General features: G+C 32.6%; 1 protein-coding gene across 1 annotated transcript; it reads right to left on the bottom strand.

Annotated features, from left to right (window-relative positions):
• Positions 1-406: 406 nt before the first annotated feature.
• On the bottom strand, positions 407-27997 carry LOC136040873 (G-protein coupled receptor Mth2-like). Its single transcript, XM_065725265.1, has 9 exons — positions 27233-27997; positions 23388-23534; positions 21351-21497; positions 15622-15895; positions 9609-9687; positions 7065-7225; positions 4830-4980; positions 1852-2020; positions 407-711 (listed from the first exon to the last, which is right to left on the bottom strand). The coding sequence occupies exons 1-9, from the start codon at positions 27977-27979 to the stop codon at positions 475-477; spliced, it is 2112 nt and encodes a 703-aa protein (XP_065581337.1). The 5' UTR covers positions 27980-27997; the 3' UTR covers positions 407-474.

Genomic DNA, 27997 nt, shown 5'->3' with positions numbered 1-27997 from the left:
ATATTATCAGGCATTACCAAAAACTTGTGTGGTACTATCAAAATCTTGATAGTACCCTGGTACTATCAAATCTTGATGGGATATTATCAAACATCGAACACTACAATTTTAAAACTTGCATGATAGGCTATACCAGGGATCGTATATTGCAATTATCAAAATCTGAAGTGGTATTATCAAAATCATGCGATCTATTCACCAAGTCTTGTACGATGTTATCAAAATTTTACTTTGCATTAACAAAATATTTTCTGATACTATCAAAACATGTCTGATATTGTCAAAATCTAAAATGATGTCATCAAGATCATGTCTGCTTTTGCCAAAATTTAACGTAGTAAAATAAAATCATATCTGCTAATATCAAGATTATCGAAATCTTGCTAAGTATTACCAAAATAATGTGTGGTACTATAAACAACCTGTTTGATATTAAATATAACAAAATGCATAATGGAAGCGAAAAAAAATTCATCAAATTTCTGTGTCTGCAGTTGTTTTTTCGGTAACCATAGTAAATGTGTGAGCATCTGCTGATGACGAGGCAGAGAATCTTTTATCAGATCCTCTTCGGCCAGCTCTGGACCTCTGTGAGGCACGTTGACTTCGACTTCGCCTACTACCATAAGAGCTACGAGTTTTTGGCTCCCAGCCATGACGTCGAAGAAAGTCTCCAATGCAGTAGTATGACAATCCAAACAAATCAAGCACCTAAAATTAACTTCACTAAGATTGTTTAAAGACTTTTGATTTTTAACTTATATTCTAAAAGTTTCACTGTTAAGTAACTCTCTAAGAGTTACTCAAACTTTCAGAGTTTCATTTTCAAAGTTACACTGTAAAACACTATAGGTATCGTAATTTCTTTGGTTCTTCTTATTTAAAACACACTTGTAAGCCATTAATTGTAATTTGAAACTTATACCAAAGAGAGGCGTCCAATTTATACATTTTGCCATTCAGACAGTTTCAATTTTTTTGATACTCAACTTGATTGTCATTATGAACTTACAAATTCACCAATGAACTTGCGAATATTTTTCAGTAGGAATATGTTTTACATTTAGACTACCCAATCTTTACCCTAGATTATACAGGTAGCATTGTTTATTTTAATCCCCAAATAGAAAATAAATAAATAAAGAAGGTGGAATGAAACGAACATAAGCATTCCACTGAATTCGGATGGTTTTATTCCGGTGACTTCACACCTTGAAATTAATGTGTGACTTTTTTCGATACTCTGAATTACATAATAAATGAGATAGGCGTCTTGCATTTTGAGCACAATTCCAACAAGACATACGATGTATCTATAAGTTTTCACTTTTCTATTGCTCGTGTAGATTCTATTCGATGGTTAAGTATTTCTATTGCTAACAGTATTCCAGCGCACTGCTCACAGAGGGATATATAACAGACATACGCTAGCTCTACTCAACTTTCTGTGACTACTCAATAGCTTCGTCCACGTTCCCTGGCTAACTAGGTTCTTTCAGTTTTAGATTTTCTTTTTTAATATTCCAATTTCGTATTTATGTTTTTGTTTGAATATGTGTATATTATTCTATGTATTACTCCACATTTTATACCTTTGTATAGTGTCGATTAAAAATAAATAATAATAGAGAACAAATAGAAAAAGTCAGATTTTTGTATGTAGCTAAGAGGGGAAGGCTGAACTCTAGACCCTAAGAAACTTCCAGAACCACTGAATAAATATCTTAAAAAGAGAGAGTTATACCAATATCTACCAGAATAGAATAAATTGGTCCACTCCTACTTGGACAAAATTTTAAGTTAGGGTCATGATAGCCTAGTACCCCGCTTGAAGCAAAATTTATATCTTACCCTTCTATTGACTACTACAAGTATGAATATGAGAAAGGGTACGAGCAAATTTATTCCATCAATGATGTATATAACCACATCTGACAACGCGTCTTGGAATGCATAACTTATGATATCTGTGATCCAAGTGATACCCATCAAAGTAAATAGCTTTGCTATAGCCAACATCCTAAATAAAGAAAATATGTAGTTACATTTTATAAAATTAAACACACACAAAAATAGTAAGAACTTCATATTTAAATAACTTAACAAAGAAGTTTACCTTCCTGATATAATGCTTCTTAGAGTTTTGTGCCAATACAATTGATTTCAAGGACGTGTGAATGTCAAAATTCAGTGCTCGAGTCTTATAAAATGACTGTTTGGAAGATTATAAATTAATGCAAATATCTAACAGAAAAAAAAATTCAAATTAAAGGAAAAATCTAGTACTTTTCTTTCCTTGAAGTAAAAATCTAAAATATTTTTATAAATATGTATGCAAGCAGTATGCACTGCTTTGTGTAGCCACTGCTCGTCTCCCAAAGGAAAAAATATGTAATTTATCACGACAGTTTAACTACAAGTAAAATAATTTAAGATCAAATATGAACTCAGAACTAAATTAGTAAATAATAAATATATGTTTTAAAAATGCAGAATGATTCGAAAAAACGCACAAAATACTTAATTATTTGTAAAATACAAGGATAGGGACAAAATTAAGCATACAGTCATGAAAAAAAAACATTCATTTATTATTTAAATCAGTGAACCATTGTTTATTCTAGGTGACACGTGGTCTGTCTTGTCCTCAAATATCTTACCTCAATTACATTCAAATTATAGCCTACTGCTCTAGACTCACTTTTGTCGATTTACGACAGTAGCTCAAATGACCAGTCGAGTGTGGCCCTTAAAATAATTTAACACACTTCAGTTTTATCAAAGTGTCCAGTCATTTTATCCAAATTCCGCAAAAGAAAGAACCGTCAACAAGACTTCGGTTGATACGTGTGTCGACTCTGTTAACTGTAATGTCAGAGGCATGCTGAATTCCTTGAAACTTGCCGGTGTTAAACTGTAACAAAATCCTTTATACAATATGCTTTATACAATAATGGTTGATATTTATAAAATTCTTGTAAAACGAGCAATGATTGTCATCTTTGTTTTTCTCCTCTCTCCCGTTTATTCTTACTCGACCCTGAGACCATCGCATAACATCGGTTGAAAAAACCCTGCTACAAGAAAATTACTGTTATCGTTAATTGAACAATACATACCCAAGAAGTGAAGTTAGGTTAATGCAAATGAAATATAACCCTCATATATACTTTAGTTTATATAAAAATATAATTTGGGTTATATATTTGCACATAAGGTAAGAGGGAGTTGGAGCTTCAATTACTCATTGAAGCTAAAGATCTCTTGTGCTATATTCTACTATAATACCTAACTCTAAGAATAGCAAGTATTGAGTATAATACCTAATAATAATACCTAAATAATACCTAACTCTAAGCCTAATAATACCCAAATAATACCTAACTCTAAGAATAGCAAGTATTGAGTATATGATAAGCTCTATGAATACGAAATAATAAAGTTATCGTTAATTGAACAATACATACCCAAGAAGGGGAAATGGTATTTCAGACAGTTCCCTTGGCCTAACCTAAAAATGTTCTTGGGCTTACTCATTTCTCCAAGTATTTATAGATTTAGTTGGGAAAGGCGTTTCAAAGTGACTGCAGAACCCAGGAAAGACATCATTGAAGCTAAAGATCTCTTGTGCTATATTCCTGATTTATAAATATCTCCAAATACAAAATAATATATCATAAGAGATTTCTCGAGAGGTTACTGGAGCAAAATCTGGTATTTATGTATTATAAACAAAACACACTTGAGAACTTGTATCGCGAACATGAAACATTACCCGTTTGTCATATTAAGCGTGGAAAGAAGAATTGTGTTTTTTTATTTTTAAGTATATTATACTATGTTTTACAAATTCTTCACTTTCAGTAGCTCGCCCTATTTGTTTTCATCTTTCTTCTACTGATAAGTAATAAAATCAAAAGAATGCAGTATCAAATGACAAATTTGACGTTCATATTCATGCCGATCGCATCTGTTTGGGTCTACCTTTGGTTCCAACGAAAATGTCACACAAGGTATTTATTATATTTGCCGTAGTTCTGGTGCATGTAGATACAATTTTCGGGGTTAACCCACTCTTCAAAGAGTAGTTGAGCGTTGAGTGATAAGAGCCAAATTTCTCAATACAAGAAATCAGATACGAAAAAGCCAAAATGAAAATGACAAAACGAGATGAAACAAAATAATTAAAAGAAGAAAAACAAAAATAATGTTCGAGAATGCACGCAGTTTTGCATTAAAGTAACATAAAAGAAATACTTAAATAATAGTTGAGCAATGAACAAGCACCATTTTATTCAAGTCGATTCATCACTTTCGACAAAGGGACCTGAATTACACTTTCTTTGTATTTTGTTGGCTTAAGGAGGTTTAAGCTGAGTGGGGATCAGTTGAACGGGGATTGAATCAAACAATGGTTAAACTATGAAAGGGTTGAGTTGAATGGGTTAACCAAAGGGTTGAATTAAACTGGGCATATGTTGAATGAAAGTTGAATTGCATTAGGTTTGAGTTAAATGGGGGTTGAGTTAAGTTGGTACTGTTCAAACGTGAATTGAATTGCATGATAATTCAGTTAGATGGGTTCAATGGCAAGGGGTTTAGCTGCATGGGAACCATATAATAAAATGTTTTAAATAAACGTTTCTCAGATAAATTACGCGTCAAAAATACAAAGGAATAAAAAATATGGAACAAATCAAACATTGCTGCACTTGAAAGTTTAGCAAGACTCTTATACACTTTAAGTGAAAACTAAAGGCCAAAATTGGCCCTCTTTAATGTTCATTGAAAAAGTTATTCAATTAAAGAATTTTGTTAAAAGGTTTTACCGTTGTTTTGCACGTTTCTTGTCACTTGACGTTAAATTTGACAACGTCCGACTTGTCATGTATAATCGAAAAGATGTAAATGCGAAAAGAATCGTGTTGAGCGCTATTAAAGCTGCAATTGGTCCATAAACAAGATGCCAGATTCTTAAACCTGAAAATATAGTTTCAGATTTAGATATACATTTCATTAGTATTGCGCCTAAAGGCGTGATGATTTGTTTTAAACAGCTTAAATGGTAGTCAATCATTATCCAATGGTCTAAAAATCTAACAATGAAATGCCAAGTGTAGCTGAGGGTTTTCCTATGAAAATTGTGTACTACACAATTTGTTTAGATAGATTTACATAAATGGAACTTCGGTGAGCACAAGCAATAATCTTTCAAACTATGCAAGTTACATACAATTCATGTTGATGAATCCATGGTCCTATAAGAAATTAAGAGGTTTAACCACTGAATATGAACAAAAACCAAACACTGAGGCTACCAATGTACTTAAAGAGGTGACAACTAGTGATTCACATTTGGCAGGGAAAATTAATCAAGAAATATTCAGTAAACCTTAATGGTTGCCCCCCTATATTGTTCCGTCCAATTAAATCTTGAGAGAGGTACTTGCGATTGCACCTGATGCAACAGTCTCTCTCACCTCAATCTCTCACCATTATCATTGTTAATAGAAGTCTATCAACTGTAAAGACGAGTGATTGGCTATACATCTTTTGAACAGTGAAGAATATTGAATTTATCAATCCTCTTGGCCTACCCTATGCATTTTAAACACCTCACATGAAAAACCTTCTTGAGCAAAGTGGAGAGTCTGTTATTCAAAATCAGATGCAAGCACAAGATTTATCATCCAAAAACTGTGATTTTCATGCACTATTATATTTGATTTTTCGATGTTGTGGATATACTTACAGTGAATTTCTCAGCATTTATGTAGACAGTCCTCGACTGAACGAATTTTTGGCTGGAAATACCCTTTCCTGCCTTTATAATATAAATTCCAATGCCCAAAATGTAGAATGCATTTAAAATTTGTGAATTTGTTTATTACCCCCCCCCCACAATTAGGTTGAAAGTTGTATTAAATGGAGGGAGCTATATTATTCGGGAAGTTAAATTGTCATCAGTGCCCTTCCCCTGATTAAAAAAAAGAAATGTATATTAATTTTGCATCCGCTTCTGCATTGAATTAAAATGGAATAGTTGTGTTAAGGTTCTTTCTGAGGATTCACTGTTCATCATGCTAAGTTGAGCAAATATATTTTGGAATTAGCAAATATATTTGAATTAAAATGGAATAGCTGTGTTGAGGTGTTTTCAGGTTCAGCACGCTCGGTTCTTCCATTATAATAGAAAATTTTTCATTATGATGGAAAATTTCCCAATATATTTGATAGTTGGGAAATATATTGAGTAATACGTTGGGAGAGTGGCAAATTTATTGGAAAGTTGGACTATGGATTTAAATGTGTTTTATGCTTGTATATATGTCGGTACCTTATCTAGATGGTTGTGATAGTGTTTTTATTATTTGTTTACCTAACACAAGCCCATACAAGTACGTAACACAAGCACAAAAATTATGCAACAAAAACAACATGCTATTAAACGGGACTCATTTGAAAGATACCACCAGGTTTGAACACAAGTTGATTCTAAAAATTTTGTGATTTGCAAGCAAAGTGAAATCATCAGTAGTAGATTTGACAAAATTTACACATTTTATAAGGAAGGGAGGGTACAGGCCTGGAACTTCCTTTTTTCTTCCACACTATGATTTCACACAAAGTATTATGGAGCATTGGAAAGATCCCAGTCACTTTCTGGCGATGACCTAATGCAGCATAAGCTATATTTTCTTTTTAAATGAGTTGAAAAATAGGTTTTTCGAAAACTAATGAAAAAATTTAATACTTAACCAACTTAGAAAAAACAGTCATTAAAATTAATGGAAAGTTGAAATTAAAAATTAGAGTGAACAAGTTACAAGTGAAGTCGTTTATCTGGAAAGTGATCTTTGATAAGGTTCTGTCAATTATCTTTATTCCTTTTTTCGTTATTCAATTTTTTATTATTTTTCGTAAATGTTTTGATTCATTTCTATTACTGTTGTACAGAGAAAGTTTCATCTTGTAGATATTGTGCAAAAAATATAACAAATCTCACTTTTAGATATCCTACTAAAACAAAACCTTGAAACAAGCTCATGACTATCGAATCCTACCTGAAAACCAACAATCGCTCTGAAGTACATTAGTTCGAACTACCTTGACGGATATTGCTGATGCTGTTAATACTGCCGGCAAACCCCAAGCAAAAGTAGAGTAGAGAATTAACTTTCTTCTATCATGAGACTTTAAGTGACCTTGAAGAGACGAGATACCACTGAAAATTAAAAAAAAAACTTGTTAGACGTAAGAAACATGAAATATATACTTAGTTTTTGAAGATCCAAAATCAGAGGTATCGATGTTGCAGTGCCCAAGTAAAAAGGTATTTACCGACAATGCATTTCTACTCCCCAGCCCTTTCAGATATCTTATCAAAGTTTTGAGGTGGTATTTTAAATGTGTAGCAAGGGATAGCTTGATCGCCAATGTACCTTGGATAAGGGCCACGACGGCAACGACTAATAGTGGGGGATTACCACTTCAATATTTCAGTGTTAAATACCATTTAATATCTAAGAAAATTACACATATTTAATGGATTCTCGTGGTTGTGAGTAATTTAAATAAGATCGAGGGAGACAATACTAGATATACTAGACTGAAGGACTGTGCAGGCTACTATAGGATGTTGATAAAACACAAGATATCGTCAAAATCTGGGGGGGGAAGTTGGTGCCAATTTTTCTAAATCAAGTGAAAATGACAGTGAAAAGTAACAAATGAGCCATATATTATTATGAAGGAAAACGTATCCTAAATAAACTAACCTTCTCCTGTAAATGCCTGAATTATGCACGCTTATATTAGTTTTGACAAGATTTTTGAGGAAAATCAATTTCATTGGGGGGGGGGGAACTAGTTTTCTGGGGGAATTGAGGACTGGAAGATGCTGTTGCCCCCTCCCCCTTGCCCAATAGCAAATAACAAACCCGGAGGAAAAACATAACTATGCATACTAAACACAGTGCTTGAACTCATTCGTGTCAGATGTATCCCATTGCCGAGCCCTAATAATTATGCTACTCTGACTTTTTCTTAGAAAATGATAAAAAATTGAATAAGAAATATTTTTTTTTTATATTTTTCATGCCTTTTTAACCTGTTGTAGCAGTGTGGATTAATGCTCTGCATGGCAATGCGGAGCACACGGGTTCGATCACCGCTGCAGCAAGTCTGGGCGACGAGCTTGCCACTTGTCTCTGTAAAAGACACTCAGCAACTGAAACATTGGCTCAAGGCCCTATGTGCCATTAATGGCTGAGGTGGATCTTTATCCTTCTTTTTCAGGCCATTTAAATGTATGATTTAGTCTGAAATGAAATACAAAGCCAATTTCAAAAATGTAAGTTTTAGTTGAAACTGAGCAATTCAGATGCACGAAACGGAATCATACTATAACAATAAAAATGAAATAGAAAATTTGTCATCTTGTGTTGATGCATTAAAACTTGACTCTGAAGAAAATACCTTGCTAAAAACTTTTTTGGGTCTTGGTATAATTTTGCCTTTTTTTATTTTTTACGGCAGTAATCGAATATAAAGATCCAGTCAAGTTTTGGAGAACTGTTTTAGTAGTTAAATTTTATAAAACAATTATTTCTTCAAATTAGCTGTGTGTTTTAATCAGACTGTAGTCTTGAATGCAGCTGAAATGTTTTAATTCTGAATTCGGACGCATAATTTTCGTCGGTCTTTGGGCCCTGACTTGTGTGTAAAAGTTACAATTTCCGGAGATGCTAGAATGTTTTTTCATAAGGGGATTCCAACAAAAGTAAAAAATAAATGTTTATTTTCACATATCGACCATATTTCTGGCTTTATTTTGACAACCAATCCCCCTTTAGCCTATAAATATGCTACAATAAATTTAAGATCAAATTTTGTGATGGAGATATTCTAACATTAGTGTTTCAGGAATTTTGTCTTGGGGGAAATCAGCAACCTACTAAAAACGATGTGTGTATTGTCTCTTTCAAAATAGCGCCGTGTACTCAATTTCGATGTTTTTCTGGAGAGGCGTTAAGTTGTTGTCTGTTTTGATTTGTTGTTAACTTCGAAGACCACACTGCCTTTCCATGACGAAAGTAAAACAGTTCAAAATAGGGATGATACCTTTTTATTGACAGTGAAATATAAAATTATTTAACTGGATATTTCGAACACATATACAGTGTTCATCATCAGCAGTAAAACTAAAAGACATGAATAAAAATAACACATTTTTTTTGTTTATTTTTATTCATGTCTTTTAGTTTTACTGCTGATGATGAACACTGTATATGCGTTCGAAATATTCCAGTTAAATAATTTTATGTTTCACTGTCAATAAAAAGGTATCATCCCTATTTTGAACTGTTTCACATTTGTTGTTAAGCATTTATTATTTCCATGTAAAACGGCGAGGATGTTTTTGTTCACAAAAATTTTTTTGATTGACTGCTGAAATAAAAGTTTAAAATGAATAAATAGAATCAAAGCGCACATTTTACCAAGGAATTGTAATAAGGTATCTTGTTTTTCTCTGGCTCTGCTGCGTGTCCTGTAAACATTGCAAGAACATATGTTAAAAAGGAAATAAAACCGAAACATTGTACTACCTGAACATCCAAAAGAAGTCAAAAGCCATTGTTGATAGCCAAGCAAAAGATGCAATCAGAAAGTACTGAACGGTAAATCCTGAAGAAAAAAGGAACTGTAAAAGTACTGAGCTATATATATATATATATATATATATATATATATATATATATATATATATATATATATATATATATCATGAAAAGAGAAATCACCAATGCTACAGCAAAAAAAAAAAAAAAAAAAAAAAAAAAAAAAAAAAAAAAAAAAAAAAAAAAAAAAAAAAAAAAAGGAGACAGAAGGAGAAAAGGAAGACTGTTTTCCTAAATTAGTGATTAATATAGACCAGCACTTGAATGAGGCCTTAACCCTACTCATCCATACAATCACATAGGTCAAACAGCATAGCCACACACAATCAACCATAAAGAATAATCCATGGACAGGCAGTCATGTCGTCAATAAGTATAAGTCGTCATTTACCAAACCATAGAAAAAATAATATAGACAAATAATTCAGAGGCAACACCCAACATAAGGGCTCATCAGGAGAATACACTGGCCTATATAGGGTTTCGCCACTCTAAATTCTCTACCCAGCACAGTGTTGTGGCTACCACAGAATATCCATGGCATCCCCGCGTCAGGTATCACCCCCAAAATACATGTCTATGAAAAAAACAGCAAATGTAAAACAACCAAGTAAAACCAAAACAAGCTTATCCTGTTAATATATCCCTCCCTTTAGCAACAATAGGTAAACTAAATATTATAAATTTTACCAAATCACAAATATTAACACATTGCAAAAAACCTGAATGAACTAAACAATTATATAATTCATCTTTACCATGTGGCTAATTTTTTAAAAATTCCGCTCAAATAGAAACACAATTCAAAATAAATGGCGCTGTGACAACATTTCTCGAACCTCCGAAATTAGTCAAAAATTTCTTTAAGTATTTCTAGATAATTCTTTTGATATTTATTTAAAAGTTCGTTATAATGAAAACTAAATTTTTTAAATTGCCAAGTTAATTTATTTGCAGAAAAACCTCTTGATATCAATTTTTGGCTTAAGATTTTACATCTATTTTTAAAATCAATATAATTACTACAAATCCTTGCATAACGAAGTAACTGTGAGAAAAACGCTGAATATGTGATATTTGAGTGTATATTACTTTCAGGGAATGGGAAACTAATCACTTCAAAATCAAAATCATCCGTTTTATTATACATTTTAAAACTTAATTTATTATTATCACAAATATTAATATTTAAATCTAAGAAATGATCTTCATGACCAGCGCCATGACTAGGCTCAAGAATAAGCTCTGATGGATATATATTTTTAGAAATATCAATGAAATCCTTACAATTTAAGACCAAAATATCATCTAAATATCTTTTATTATTTGACAAAGCATGTTTTAAATTAATTGGATTATTCTTATCCATCATATATTTATATTCTAGTTGACTTAAAAACAAGTCAGCTATAAATGGGCTGGCATTCCCCCCCATGGGAATTCCCATACTTTGCTTGTACAAATCACCCCCAAATCTTATATAAGTATTGTATAAAACAAATTCCAATAACTCAAAAATCATATCCAAGCTGTAACATATATATATATATATATATAGTTATAGCAATAAGCAATAAACATTTAGCAACCTAATGTTTATAATACCAAAATAGAAAATATTATAATAGAATTAACATTACATCCACCGCTATCTGCCACATAGTACATCTTGGAATGTCACCTTTTATATCATTTTTGTCACACCTCTACCATCCTGTGTATTTTTGCTCTACGCATAAACCAGATATGCCTAAACCAATTAGCTTGTGCAAATCAGTTTAGACAATCTTATTTAAAATTAAATTGAAAAAAAACTGATTTTTTAAACTGGAAGTAAGGAGCGACATTAAAACTTAAAACGAACAGAAATTATTCTGTATATGAAAGGGGCTGTCTCCCTCTCTGATCCCTGATCTTTACGCAAAAGTTTTCATTACGCCAAAGTTTTATTACGCTAAATTAATTTCTCTTCGTTTTAAGTCAATGTTGCTCCTTATTTTCTGTTGAAAAACTTGTTGTTTTTTTTTTAATTTAATTCGTGAACGGTTTGATATAATGCTGGTTTTGATTTTAGCTCACAATACATGAAAAATTAAAACGAAATTTGCATGTTAATTAACTTTTTGACAAAATGGCTATCTCAAAACTTTAATCAGATGATTTTGAGAAAAAGGTTTGGGGGAGAGGTCTAGTTACCTTTCAACCTTTTTAGCTGTTTAAAAAAAGCCACTAGAACTTCTAATTTTATTTAGGGACGTTTTTAGTAGTAATAAATACACGTAACTTACGAATTAACTTCCATAACTAACTTCTAAACTCGTATATTTTTATTACGGATATGAGAGGTTCGCTCCCTTCTCGATACCTCGCTCTTTACTCTGAAGTTCGAATTTTGTTCTAAGTCTGTAAGAATGTCCCATGAATCACAAAGGCTGTTTAATTAGAATAATTAATTCTTTTGAAATAACTAAAAATATGTTGGCGTAAAGAGTGAGGTATTGAGGAGGGAACGAACCCGCTTATATACGTAATCACCACTGGAAGTGGTAATACGATGACCACTGGAAAAAAAAAAACAAAAAAAAAACAAATAAACACTCAGTCGTGATCTTTCTTCTGGCAAAAAACACAAAATTCCCCATTTTTGCGGATAAGAGCTTGAAACCTCTCCAGTAGGGTTCTTTTATACGCTGAATCTGATCGTATTATTTACCTTAGGATTTTTTAGGGGATGTTTCCCTCTTTTTTCAAAAATATAGCAAATTTTCTCAGTCTCTTAACTTTTGATGGGTAAGACTAAACTTGATGAAACTTGTATATTAAGATCAGCATAAAAATACAATTCTTTTGATGTGTTAAATAAAAAAAAACAAGTTTTTTTTAACTGAAAGTAAGATTAAAACTTAAAGCGAACAGAAATTACTTCGTATATGAAAGAGGCTGCTTCCTCCTCAGCACCCCGCTAAAGAGCGGGGTGTTGAGGAGGAATACGCTAAAGTTTGACTCTTTCTCTCAACTCTCCTTTTTAAAACAGTAAAAAACTCATATACGAATCGTATATTCATATACGAAGTAATTTCTGTTCGTTTTAAGTTTTAATGTCGCTCCTTACTTTCTGTTTAAAAGTTTATTTAATTTCTGAACGTTTTTGCATGTTTTGATTTTGGCTCGCCGTAGGGAAATAATTAAAACGGAATTTGCATATTTCTTTTTTTTGCCAAATGGCTTTCTCATAATTTTGATCGAATAATTTTAAGAAAAAAGAGCGGGGGAGGAAGCCTAGTTGCCCCCCGATTGTTTGGTCAATGAAAAAGCCAACTAGAACTTTTAATTTTTTAAGAATCTTTTTATTAGTAAAAGATATACGTAACTTATAAATTAGCTTACGTAAAAAACTTTTGTATTCTCATGTTTTTATTACATATATGAGGGGGTCTGCCCCCTCATCAGTACCTCGCTCTTTACACTAAAGCTTAAATTTTGTCCCAATTCATTAAGAATGAACCCTGAATCACAAAAGCCGTAGAATGAATAGTTGAAATTACTAAAAATACTTTAGCGTAAAGAGCGAGGTATTAGGAGGAGGTGAGCCCCTCATATGGGTAATAATTTCTGATCGTTTTAAGCTTTAATGCCGCTCCTTACTTCCAGCTGAAAAAAAATTTTCATATTTATTTTTCATTGTTTTTTTTTAATAATACTAGTAAATTCTGCGCTCCCTTCATGGAAATTTTCTTCCCCCGTGACAAAATTCCTCGATGAAAAGTTCACCGGGCATACCCCCCCTCTTCTCAACCCCTCCCCCAACTAAAAAATCCTCATGAAAACGCCTGTACACTTCCCAATAACCATTACTATATGTAAGCACTGGTCAAAGTTTATAACTTGAAGCCCCTCCTACGGGGACTGTGGTGGGGAGTAAGTCGTCCCCAAAGACATAGTTATAAGGTTTCTCGACTAAGCTGAATAAAATGGCTATCTCAGAATGTTGATCTGTTGACTTTGGGAAAATAATTAACGTGGGAGGGGGCCTAGGTTCCCTCAAATTTTTTGGCCACTAAAAAAGGCACTAGAACTTTTCATTTCCGTTAGAATGAGCCCTCTCGCATTATTCTAGGACAACTGGGTCGATACAATCACCCCTGGAAAAACAAAAAACAAACAAACAAATAAACACGCATCCGAGATCAGCCTTCTGGCAAAAAATACAAAATTCCACATTTTTGTAGATAAGAACTTGAAACTTCTACAGTAGGGTTCTCTGATACGCTGAATCTCATGGTGTAATTTTCGTTAAGATTCTATGGCTTTTAGAGAGTGTTTCCCCCTATTTTCTAAAATAACGCAAATTTTCTCAGGGTCGTAACTTTTGATGGGTAAGACTAAACTTGATGAAAACCTATATATTTAAAATCATCATTAAAATGCTACAGTTCGTTACCACGATTGTTTGATCAATTGGTACCTTTGTGGTTAAAATTGAGTTGAGTTGCTTCTTATTACGGTTCGTTACCACGAGATGATTGATTACACCATCAGATTCAACATATTAGAGGAACCTGCTGTAGACGTTTCAGACTTCCATCCCTAAAATGTGGACTTTCGTCCACAAACTTTAACGGACTTTCGTCTTTGAAAAGATAACGGATTCGGTCTTAAGTCAATGGACCTAAAAGATTTGGAGAAGACTTATTTGGACAGAAATGAAAACTTAGTGTCCTAACTAAAGTGAACTAAAACATTGGATTGCAACTACCCCCCCCCCCCCCATGCCCCACTTTCCTCCGAACACGTTTTATTAAAATTTTGTGAGACCCATTTGGCTAAGCATAGTTGAAATTTCCAATAACTACGTCTCTGAGGATCACACAATTCCCCACAGCCCATGGGGAAAGGGATGTAATTTGCCAACTGTTTATGGATAGTATTTGTTACTGGGAAACAAACAGGAATTATTTGAGAATGATTCTCTATGGGGGGATTTGCCATGGGAGAATTGATAGTGAGAAGGAAAGTTTCGGGAGTGAGTTTTCCAAGGAGGAAGAAGGAGGATTTCCGGGCAAAATTTGGAAAGTGATCAGACATTAAATAAAAATATTTTGGCCCTTAGAAAGTCTTTACTGTGGCATAATTTTGTTTCTGAAAAAGGTCACAAATACCTTAGCAATCACTGGAGCATTCTTAAAATTATCAGCTGATTACTTAGGAATAAATACGAAGCTCAATGCAGCAATAAAGTTTAACTTTATGATTATTTTTCAGATGGAGGGGCTTAAAACTACGTCAATTTCTGTGTTACGAGCTATTTTATTACTTACGAAGGAGACTGTTCAATCACGATTATTTCTTACTTACAAATGTTTCTTTAGGAGCATATTTTTGAAGTTTTACCGACTTTGGACCGAGGTTAATTCTTATCTATGTGGCAGACATTGCTGCAACCCTTGTCTATTTGACACCTAATCACGTCGTCACTGAATGCACAAGATGAAAAGAACGTTGCGCTGATGCATTGTCACGCACTTTCACATGACAAAATTTGCAACGAAAAACGGAAGCACAGCAAGTTTTTCATGCAATTTTTTGCAAATTACAGATAAGTCGTACAGTTTAGGTCCTTTTTCAATGTCTTTATACATTTAGTGCATTGATTTACAGCACTAAAAAAAAAAAATTTAATGGATATAACAGCAACTGCTGATACACCATCAACTACTCTGTCGACAAACATGACCAGATTGGGTATTAAGTTTGAAGTGACGGAATGTATCCATTCAAAATCTAAGCTAGCGAACTTCAGTTATTTATGAATTAAAGCGGTCTGGTTCTTTAGAACAAATTATTTTCTATACATTCCCACAAGGCACACACCTTCTAAGTCTATTTTTCGACCTTCTATGTTTTAACTAGTAAACCTACTCAATAGCTTTAATATACTTACCAAACGCGGTACAATAATTACCAGTCGGCAACAGCTTAATCCGGACAAAGGCTAGTGCAATGAAAGCAATAAAAAGAGATGCTGAATGGCACATAATTGAAATTCCGTGGACATTTCTTAAATCTCGAAGAAGAAGGTGAACAAGAATTATGATAAGAAGAAAAAGGCAAGAAATGGTCATGAGTATGAAATAAACATATCCTTGCTTCTCTGACGAACCATCTGGGTAGAAATATATGTAGTCTTCATCAAGATGACAATAGACAGCCATTATCTAAAAAGATATAATATTTCTATCATCCATAATCTTAAAAATTTTTAAAACAAGATTTTTCCAAGGGAAGTAAAAAGCAAAGTTGAAACTTAAAACAGAAACAAATTGTTACTTCATAGCCTAAAATCATATATATATATATATATATATATATATATATATATATATATATATATATATATATATATATATATATAAATATATATATATATATACATACATATATATATATATATATATATATATATATATATATATATATATATATATATATATATATATATATATATATATATATATATATACATATATATATATATATATATATATATATATATATATATATATATATATATATATATATATATATATATATATATATATATATATATCAATAAAACTAGCACAAATAAACCAATTAATAATGTTTCCCTATGCTTTTAGTATTATGGAAAACTAGCCCTTGACTGAGACCACAAAGTCAAGCATAAAAACAGGAATATTGATTTGCGGGTCAAAAGTGAGTATCTATCCTAACAACAATAAACGAATCTATAAAGTATTTCATTGTCTTACACCACTTGCGGCATACGTAACTTTCAGTATACAATTAAAATTATACTAAAACCATAATCCTTAAGTAAAATATGTTTAACCACCGCGATCTAATCAAGATATGTCCGAGATTAAAACGATATGTCCAAGATGTGTGATTGTGCAAAAGTAATACCAAATTATACGTAAAAAATAAAGTAACCATCCTAGAGTGGACAGTTGCTTAATCTTAACAGGGATGGATCCGGAAAGGGATTAATAATATTTTTATTTTGAAAAACATAGAGTATAGAGAAAAAAATGCCTTAAAGCATAGAAAAACATAATTAATTGACTTATTTATACTAGTTTTATTGATATATATTAGACAGGCTATGAAGTAATACTTTTTTCCGCTTTAAGTTTCAACGTCGCTCTTTACTTCCCTCGGAAAAACTTCATTTTTCAAATTAATCTTTCTTCGTTTTTGCTTACAATTTAATGTAGAAACAACAGCGTCATGATCTTTTTTATTCATACGGTTAATGTACATTCATTTTAAGTTTTAATGTAACTCCCTCAATTGAAAACGCACTTTTAGTATAATTTCTATTTATCATCAGTCTAGGGAAGATATGACGCTTCTAAGAAAATACTACAAACACTTTTAAGAGCTACGAAAAACTTCCAGTCTATAACATAAATTTCATTATTCATACTTCAAAAAGAAATGTATTGCTTTCAGGAACGTTTTTGTTTTTCGATTTGCAAAAAGCTGTTTTTAATCGACCGACTTCGCCTGAAAAAGTCATAATGAAGTCATAATGCTAGTCAATCCCCTATTGACTAGCAGGCTCTAGGAGGCTACTGTAATAAAAGAGAGCTGTTTAAGGGCTCATTTAAAAGCTTATATTTGTACATAATCGCTTTTTATAAATTTGACTTGATAGCACACTCCCAAAAAGTACACTTTCGGTTGTTTCTCCCATTTTTTTTTTTTAAGTGAAAAAAGTGCCTTTTCTGATGAAATGACCAAAAAAGTTGTTTTTCAAAACTTAGGCAGGAGCAAACTACGAAGGGGGCAAGAATTTCCCTTCCCCTCAATTACCGCCGTTAGAACTATTACACAGTCTATATCGCAGAGTGAAGTTTGGAATTTCAATTCAAGCTTAATTTTTGGCAGATTTTAGTTGAAAAGTTTTCAGTTTCAGTTAATTATTTTTCGCAATAATCTTTTACTTTTAAGATGAGTATGTGATTTCTGAAACTTACTAAGAGGGTCTGGGGGAGAGTATATGTGAGGGAGTCTTATAAATCTCAAGTTTAAGGGCTTTGAACCATAGCTATTGCAATTCTACCGTTTTATGCCTCCTAACTCTTCCATTTAAAAAGTGGCACTAAAAGTGCCGTTTCTAGTGCTATATAGTTCTTATGGGTAGTATCACTGATGAAACACACGGATATCTAAGTGTTAGGTTTAAAATGAGCTTTCCTGGGATTTGTCTTCAAAGATGAGTACATCACATTCGCAAAAATAGAAAATTATCTGAAAAATAATTATAAGAAGGGACAAACCATAATAAAAAAAATCTACGCTGAAATTAAACGTAGTATAATCTAATTTGAAGTTCATCACTGTACGAACAGAACCACGCCGTAGGACTTTAATTGTGTGGTTTATTAAGGGGGTCCGGAGGAGGAACATGCGGGAGGTGCTACTAAAAACCTCCAGTATTGGGTTCCAGACCATAATTATCACAAATGTGGCACCAAAACGGTTGTTTTCAGTGTTATATCTCGTTTACGAATAGTAGAATTGATAAAAAGCACCTACATATAAGCACAAGTTTTCAAATGAGCCATTAAACATCACTCTAAAATTTTCTGGTAGCCACTTGACCCAGCTTTTCCACTTGAGATATAGCACCGAAAGTGCCATTTGAAACCTGCAGAGGGGGGAATTTATAGAAAGAACGTAGATATGAGCAATGTTTTTTCTATGAGCTATCAAAAATCTATTTAAGATGCTCTGGTAGCTCGCTAGCAACATCCCCTTGGAAACGGCATAAAAAGTGACTTTTCTCGTGCCATATGGCACTTGCATATGGCAGAACTTATATAAGCAACACGCATGTGAGAAATATCTTTTGAAAAAACTCTTAAAAATCCCTCTATAATGTTCTGTTAACCCACTAGGTCTGGAGAAAAAAGAAGAAAAAATGACCGTTGTGACGTTTCTTAACTTTTAGCTACTTAGGCTCACTCTTAGGTACTTAGGTACTTAGGTACTTAGGTACTCAGGTACTTAGGTACTTATTTAGCTATTTATTATCACTCTTTATTAGGTTGCAGCTAATGCTTCAAACATGGCAAAGAGTTCATTGGAAATTCATTACAGAAACTTGTTAACATTGAAATATATGAAAACTAATAGATGGTAGAATTTGTAAAAAGTAATAGCTTTTAATTGAGCCATTAAACATCTATCTAGTATAGTGAGGTAGACGGCTAATGTTTCAGTAGCGAACTGATGACTAGCCGATTTATGTAACTTACTAAGGGGGGCCAGGAGGGGGAGCATACAAGAAGGGCTCTCGTAAACCTTCAGTTAAGGGTTCTGAAACATAACTAATACATTAGTGCCATTTGTGCACTTCAGAGACTTTTTACCTAAGAAGTGGCACCAAAGTATTGTTTTCAGTACTATATCGCTCTTACGAATGGTAAAACCAATAAAAAACGGATATATCATAAATGGTTTTCAAATGAACCATTAAACATCACTTTTGTAGGTTCTGCTAGCCGTATAGCCTCAGATTTTTCACTTGATACACGGCACCAAAAGTGCCGCTTGTAGTGCCATTTGGAACTTGCATATGGTGGAATTTATAGAAATAATGTAGATATGAGCAATATCTTTTAGATGATCCATAAAAGTCCTGTCTACGATGCTCTGATAGCCTGCTAGTGCCACCCCTTGAGGAATGACACAGAAAGTGCCATTTTAGTGCCATATAGCACTTGCAGATGTACTGTAAAAAGTACTGTACGTACTGTAAAAAGTACGTAGATATGAGAATGTGAATGATTCATTGAGCATCTCTCTATGATGTTTTCTTAGCCCGCTAGGCCTTCAAAAAAAGAAAAAAAGGGGGAGGCAGATCAGTCTCCCGATATAAAAGTGATTTTCCTTGTAGTTCAAGATGAGGGACTGTAATTTCCTTGTACAAGGTTTTTAAACGTGTTGATTCCAATGGTGCACCTCTCATTTTGATCTGATGCCATATCTGAGGGGTTTCAGGCTTTTTTTCGAAATAACATTAAATCTCTTTTCGCAATAGGTTTTCACTCTTAAGACGAACCGAAATAATAGTTACCATTCCTAAGTCAATGTCAGATGGGAATTGCTTTTCACTAGGCAGTGCCTTAAAAACGCGTTTTAAGTTTTGGTTACTATGGCCTGTGGCTCGCTCTTTTACTAAACTGCAGTAACCGCTTCAACCATGATTATTAAATTGATTATTAAAATCTATTTTAATAGATCTTTTAAAAACTAGATTTTCATTTATGTTTTAAAAATGAAATCTATTTTAAAATATTTTCTTGTTCTGTTGTAGTAGGCCTATGTGTAAAAGCCAAAATGCAGCTGGAATCATGTTTTCATAACAATATTCCTAACTATAAACCCAAGTTTACTATTCTCGCATATGAAATCAATTCTTATCTATAGATTGAACAAAAAACAAGTTGTTTTCTCACTTTTAAATTATTTTTTTTTAATTTTTAGGAAATTAGTTCACAGAAAAAAATTCCCAAGTCGATCAATCCGTTTAATTTTCAGTAAAGTAAAAATACACAGTAAAACGGATATACTACAATATACTACGGATAGGGAGTTTTCATTTTATATGGAGGTCCTTAATTGAGGATAGAACTAGTCCTTATTCCTTACTGTCTTTGTAAAGGTTAAAACAATTTCTTACTACCCAGAAGTACCTCATTAATGATTGTTTGAATTCTGTACCAAAAGATATCACAACACAACTAAAATCTGGAGGTATTCCTCAAATGTTTTTAACACTTTTGAATGGTTGCCCGTGCCTTTATGTTTTTCGTTTTTTGAGAAGATCCATCCAGCAGGTACTTCTAGTTTACCATCTAGCTTACCTGACTAGCACAGGCTTTGCGGTGGTCAAATGAAGAATTGGTGGGGAACTATAATAAATTAATTTTAACCAATGATGGATTTCGAAAGCTTGGCAGAAACTGCAGGAGCTGCTTCCTCCAGTTTGCTGAAGAGTTGGCACAAGATTGCAACAAATGAGAGTCAACCATATGAGTCTTCTAGATGGTTGCTTTAATTGTCCCAGAGTTATCTGTCATAATAGTGGAAATCAGAACATGGAAGTGCAAAATCACTGCTCAAAAAGAACTCAAACTTGAAAATTTAAATTTCAAATGACCTTCAGCTGTCTACGATCAAAAAATGAGGAAAGGAAAAATTAGATTAAATACACAGGTGGAATATGGATTATTATTTTCTTTTTTAGTGAGCATACTGAAACGCTGAAGTAATCAAGAGATATGATTACTTTTCACAGAGGTTTTTTGCCGATTTATTTGTTTCTGATCAAGATTAGTACTAGTAATTTTTAGGAAATAGCTTCATTCATACTAAAATTGCAATATTGAGAGAATAAAAAACGTGTTTAAATATACAACCGTCCAAGCTATAAAGTTTGAACTCTCTTTAGTTTGGTGTGCATGTCACTTTTCATTAAAGTTTAACTAACTTATAAACCGCAATGATCAGTAAAAGTATCAAAGGAGTTTTTAAGGATTAAAAGTTCATTGTATATTACCTGGCTAAATTACTAAGGTAATTACTTAAATTACTTTACTATTTACTAAAATTACTTACTATTGAATCTTCTATATCTTTCCTTTTGGCTGTGTTAATACAGTAATAACGTGCTTCATAATCAACTTGTTCGTAATAGAGATTGCCATTTTCTAATATCCAGAAACTATTGTTGTGTTCAGCTGAAGTTAGCTGTACATATTGTTTCTAAAAGATAAAAAGGAAATCATATTTAAATAAAAATGAAAAATATATAGTTGAAAGGAATACACAAAAACAGAATATGCAATACTAAGCTTTGCATCAAGAAAAATATCTGCTGTAATCCATCAAATTAAAGTTTTTCACTACGTAGCTTTTTTCACTTGTGTGTTTTCTAAAGCAAAGAAAAAGAAACAATGGATATTGAGATTAAGATAATCCAGTTGAAAACGTTACGTCCAAAAAAATGTTTAACCTTGATTCTAATACAGGGAGGAGAAGTAGGAGATGTAGGGGACCAAATGCAGCTTCTTGGTAGTGACATATAGAAATTCCACTTTAGACGTTTCAGCTTTTCCTCCTCGTACTTATGGGAAGGGACATTTTCAAAGAGTGTATCTAAGAAACAGTAGCAAAATTTTGAGTATCTAGGTCTTTTTAAATTCCTATGGATTTATTATCGAAATAATATTTTATTTTTTGTAAGATTAATGGAAATGACACTTACAATTCTTCAATCAAGTAGAAATGTCAATTTTTCTCACTTACAAATGTTGTTTCGAAATCGTATTTTTGAAATTTTGCCGACCTTTAACCCTGGTTTGGTCTTCTGTAGGTTGAAATCCTGAACTATTTGACGCCTAATTGCGTCCTCACTAAATAAACGAGGTAAAAAGCACGTTGCGTTGACGGATCGACACGCGCTTTCACATTACGAAATGTGCAACGGAATTTCTTAAAATGCAATTTTTTTTTAATCCTGTGAATGGAATCTTGGAAAATAGCTACTTTGAATAGCTACCTAAGGGTGCCTGAGCAAGTGAAATACAACAACAACAGCAACAACGACAAAAAACAACATAGCTGACGAGTAAATTCAAAAATATATTAAATTATAAAATATATTAAATAATATATATATAATATATATAAATTATAATATATATTAAATTATAAAATATATAAAAATATATTAAGGAGAATCTGAAATTTTTGCATTTACCATTATATAGTGGACTTAGCCTTTCATGTGCCTATCATTTCAATAAAAAATTAAAAAAAGTAATTTGGTATCAGAAATCTTTGGTGGGCCGTCACCACTAACCGTGATGACGTCGTACCAGTGCTTTTCTTGTGGTGGGTTCGTGAAATATTTTTAGCAGTACGCCACCAGTCTTCGATGCGGCTTTGGGAAGTAGTTGCCAGGCTGAATGGATGCTGCAAACATAACAAATGGCAGTTATTTTAACAAAATATTCGTGAAGGAGGTCAAGATCGTGTGTCTTTTGAATTTCTATTTAATTTACGAAAATTTTGAAGTTAAAAAAAAATATCGTAATGGAACTGTACAATTTATACCAAGTACAATAATGAGCATCTTTTAATAGATTTGGATCGCCAATCTCCTGATAATACTAATATTGCTTTACAAGAACTGCAATTTAGTGGCCACCAAAAGCCATACTTTATGTTTGAAATAGCAGTCTTAGGCTGGATTTGAACTGCTAGAGTGATAGTGCTTTTGGATTTTGACTTACCTGACTTATCGATCCTGCCGAAACGCTTCCGGCGTCGAGAGTGATGCTACATAGCGCCTCCATTTAGACCGGTCTCTTGCAAAGATGTGGATGTCCTTCTGACGACCATATGGATATAAGGAAATAACAGCATAAATCACTTCATTCTTGCGTGAATACATATGTTTTATACTATATCCAACTCAAAATTATACCGCACTCTTACCATCTCTAAAGTTTATTAATTAAGTATTTGGCTTAGAATTGCCAGTTGAGAAAACATAATTAACTTTCTCAACAAAATGTAGGCTGGTGAAAACCCATAGACTCAGCCCCTATATCTACAAAGCACTATCTATATACTGGCTGCATGGCTTACCATAGGGTGATGAATTTGACAAACAGGAACAGAAGTAAAAACTTCTTCGTATTTGCTTCGGTTGCCAGTCCAACTAAGGGGGAGGTTTAGTTGAGACAGATCGGAGTTTTTGCATACACCTTCGTCTAAATCGTAGATTTTTCGACCCTGAAAATTAAGACTTAATTGTAAAGCATGCAAATTTATGAAAGATGCGAACTTTTATTCAGGAAACTCATATCTAACAAAAATGAAGTGCCAAAGCAAATGCTTCAACTCAAAATTAAATATTACATTTTGTAAAACCTCAAGACTTCCACTAGTTTCTAAAATTTTATGAAAGTAAACAACTAAGGGCTCAAAAAGAATGTTCGAAGGAAGAAGCTTGTAAATATTTTCTTGTGATTTTTTTTCACAGAAACAGGGTACAGTTTCCACAAATGAAACAAAGAAGAGAAAATATAATAAATGCAAAAAATTAAAAAGCAGCAAAAAGGAGGATGGTGTCAACCAGTGGAACAATATAAAGTGAAAATGAGCAAATGTTTCGACAAGAATCCCCACCAAATCATGCTAAAAAAAACAAAAACAGCCTAAACTTTTGAAGAAGACTTCACGAGAGGTGAGGCTTTATTTAGTGTCTATTTAGACACTACATAAAAATAAACCACAATAAATAAAAGACACATTCACCTGTTTCATTGCAAAAAATTATCTGCTTAGCAATGGAATTCACTTCCCTACGAACTCGACCCCCGCTAAAAATTCAGATAGATGGTTTCACCTTAAACCGAGGAAAAATATCATTTGTATCGTTTTAAATTAAATTATTATAGTAAATTAAGCTTATTCACATATCTCCAGTGTTTCTATTAATAAAAAAATTCCTATTTATATACCTTTTAATCTCAACAACTTTTGTGTTTCAGGAGTCGTTTTTAAAGAATTGGGATATAATTTAAAATTTAGCATAAAGAGCTAGGTGTCAAAAAGGGTGTCATCCCCCTTTCATATGCATAATAATTTCTGTTCGGTTTAAGTTTTAAAGCTTATCTGTTATAATTTAGTTGTCTTATCCCATTTTCATTCATATTTAATATTCTAAACTTTCGTCCTGCAGGATTCTTTTGATCATATTCTGAATCAAAACCTTAGTTTAAAGACCGCTGATTTCAAATTGAATGAAATTTATACAATATTTGTATTGAATAGAACGAGAGATGAGGCTCAGATTGGTCTCTGCAACTTCAGAATTTAAATTAAAATCTGATATTTTGATTCTTCAGCCAGGTACCTCAACAAATGAAGAAACATTCATAAGACTTTGACAATAAAAATAAAACTTCGACAATAAAAATGAACAGAAATTAGTAAGAAACAATTGAAACCAAAACTAACAGAAGCTGAAATAATCACGACAAACGTAAAGGTAAGATGTAATGAATAATTAGATCTTAAAACGAGTAAAATTAAAATAAATACCCTAGTGAACGTTAAATGCAGAACGAATTCAACCTCCAAACCGTAGACCCTTCAAAACCTATGGTGTTATTTTTATTTTACAAAAACACAAGATATGTTTAAACAAAAATTTTGTTGTTGCAACATTAAAAAAAAAAAATCTAGAATTGCTAACTTTTACAGGAACTAACTCTATTATGCATTAAATATTTAGTTTATTTTCATTAGTTCTTTCCAGTTATTTTTATTATTGTATTGATTTTCCTTTTTATTTTTCGTCGATGTTATTACAAATTCAGTAACAGATTTTAAAATACTAAAAGTTTTCAATAAAAACCAAATGACGTAGTAGGTTTTAGACCTTCTACAGTTGGGGGATGGAGAGGGGAAAGCAACCAAACTAATATTTTGGAAATTCCTGTTCGTTTTAAGTTCACTTATATAATTATTCTAACTCTTTCTCATTTTTGGAGTTATTATTCATTTATGTCAGCATTTGTTAACGTTATAATTGATATAATTGTTTATTTTACTTTATTTATTTATTTTACTAATTGGTCTGCACGCTGATTTGAGAATTCTTTATCCATGGGGAACGGGTTCGATCCCGCTCGTAGCCAGTTATTTGGTCTAAGACAGGAGTCAGTGGAAGATAACTGAATACTCTGATTTTCTAAATATGTGCCTCGAACATCACCATATAGGACATCAACATATAGGACTTAATTGCTACTTGGCTTAAGTTTTAAGTTGGCTTTTTACTTTTCTTCATAAAACTGCTTTTTTGGAATTTTTTTGTTATATAATGAATAAGAAATTCATTTTATTACCTACATTATCTAATGGTATAAAATCCACACTTTTCTAGATAATCAGGAGTTTGAAACTTTCATTGCTATAATAGTCAATCCAGCCGCAATACTTTTTCATTTTTTTACGACGTTAATAATTTCATAAACATTTGTTAACTAAAAATAAATTGGCGCATCATCTGGTTAACGGGAAAATATTTGAAAATTTTATTATTCTGTTAAGCATTAAAATTTGACTATTCTTTCTCGAACTTTACAAAATGCTCACACTTTATTAGTTATAGATAGCATTGGGCATGCTAGTAAAAAACCATCAGAAATGGAAAAAACAACAACAAGTTTTTTTAAATGAAGGTGAAGAGTGTTATTGGACACATATATAACAAAAAATTATCCGTGTCCTTTCCTTAACCACGCTCTCTTTATGTTAAGGTTCGACTTTTAGTCTAAGACCTTATAGAAGCGACAGGCCGAACACGAATTGTTTGATTAGACCCAAACAACAAAGCTAAAAAATTTCAATTGCAAACAAATAATTTTAAAGCCCTATTATGCTTCTTTGAATTATAAGGGAAACTATGAAAATTTGAAAGCTTTATTTCTTTCGATTCCTCAGTGGAATGATGCAAAAAACAGTCTAAGCCCTAAGAGGCGGAGATGTACACTGCCCCATCCTCAATTGTGGTAGTTTTTGCTCGTTTCAAATGGGACGTGGTATGTCTATTTGGTTTAGTTTTGATCTCGCTCCTTACTTTTCTTTGAAAAAGTTGTTGTCAAGATTTTCTTTGGATTAACTATTATTCATAACCAATTGGTTGTCGAGATTTCTTTTTTAATCGATAATGCGCTAAGACGATTTCGATTATGAAAGATAAAATCTTTTTATTTTTGAATCGTTTTTTGTGCTTAAAAATATAACCAGACAGTGACCTTTTTCAAAAAAAAACTTAAAAGATTTAAGCTTAAAAATGAATTAGAGTAAACAGATGAGACCATAAGATTCTTGTGATCTTGAGTTGATAGTTCCTATATAACAAAAACCAGATTATGGAAATAGACCCGCATTCTAAGAACTTCCACCACATAGTAGGCTACTCTTTTAATGTGTCACAATAATAATTGTGAACAAAAAAAACAAAAGTGATGTAAAAGTAACCAAATCGGCATGCTACCCCCAACAAAAAATTGTCCGATTTTATGTTTTTTTTTGGGGGGGGGGGAATACTGGATAAAACTTCAATTTACTTGTTTAAATTGTATCAAAACAAATAAAGTGAGAAAGAACTGATATTCAATATAATGAAGTATAAATTTTTGAAGATGAATTTAAATAAACTCAGCCGACATTAAAAGTCCGAGAAATAAAAATTTAACAAATCATGATGTCCATTATGGACAAGGCTGTATCGAGGGAGAGGGTCTAGGGAGTTTGACCCCCCCCCACACCTGGAGTGTTTGTTCAACTCGTGAAAACATTACAAAAAATATAGTAAACAGATTTTAAATATCTTTTTTACCCCCCCCCCCCCAGAAAAAAAAACTGGATACGACCCGGATATTATGTAACTGAATAAACGAAAATCATTATATTACCTCACAACACTTTTTGACACAGGGCCTATCGCTGCATGCATCTTTGTAGCACAAGCGTATCACAGTGCTACCACCTTCATCCATATTCGCACAATACTCTTTTGGGCCCCAAGCTTTTCCCGAAAATGCAATTTCACCCCCGAACCTCAAATATCCATCATCATGTGATAATGCAAACGGATTCTCCTCGCCATAAGAGAGGTGATAAAGCTCATCTTTGCACTGAGATAGCCTAACTTTTGAGTCAAAACTATCATCATGTAAACCTAAAAACGTATTTTCACCGGTCATATCAATCCCTTGAATAACGACAGGTATGGTTACATCTGTATTTAAGTGTGATTTTTCACATTCATCAGTCTTTGTGTTTAATACATATCCAGTGTTGCAACATTTTTGTAATTCCAGTATTTTCTTACACTTACTGATGCGCCAGTTTCCTTCATAGTAGCCAAGACAGGAATCTTTTGACAGCGGAAACGAAATAGCTTTATTATCAATAAATTCTAGGACATTACTTGGGCTTGACAAGAACTTCCTTGACTGACATTCAGTTATAGGTACAAATGTTTGCACTTCAATGCCTCTCAAGTAAACTGTTGGATAGGAAATGGCTACTTGTGCCTTTGTGCATGCGTACATGAAACTTTCTTGAGAAAAAATTTCCCCTTCCTTGCAGCACGTTCTTAAATATTCACAAGAAATTAAATCGAAATTGCAGTACAATATTAACCATATCCAAGTCATGTTTGAACACTAAGATAA

Source organism: Artemia franciscana, chromosome 21, assembly GCF_032884065.1.
Source record: "Artemia franciscana chromosome 21, ASM3288406v1, whole genome shotgun sequence".
Lineage (NCBI taxonomy): Eukaryota > Metazoa > Arthropoda > Branchiopoda > Anostraca > Artemiidae > Artemia > Artemia franciscana.
Note: the sequence above shows the minus strand (reverse complement) of the source record. Positions and strands in the feature narration are given on the sequence as shown.

Excerpts from the sequence above, each read along its gene's own strand:
- LOC136040873 (XM_065725265.1), bottom strand. The coding sequence starts at position 27,979 with ATGACTTGGATATGGTTAATATTGTACTGCAATTTCGATTTAATTTCT. Across the intron at positions 7,226-9,608 it reads GACTTCTTTTGGATGTTCAG|TGGTATCTCGTCTCTTCAAG; the intron begins GTAGTACAATGT and ends TTTAATTTTCAG. Across the intron at positions 4,981-7,064 it reads GAGCGATTGTTGGTTTTCAG|GTTTAAGAATCTGGCATCTT; the intron begins GTAGGATTCGAT and ends CTATATTTTCAG.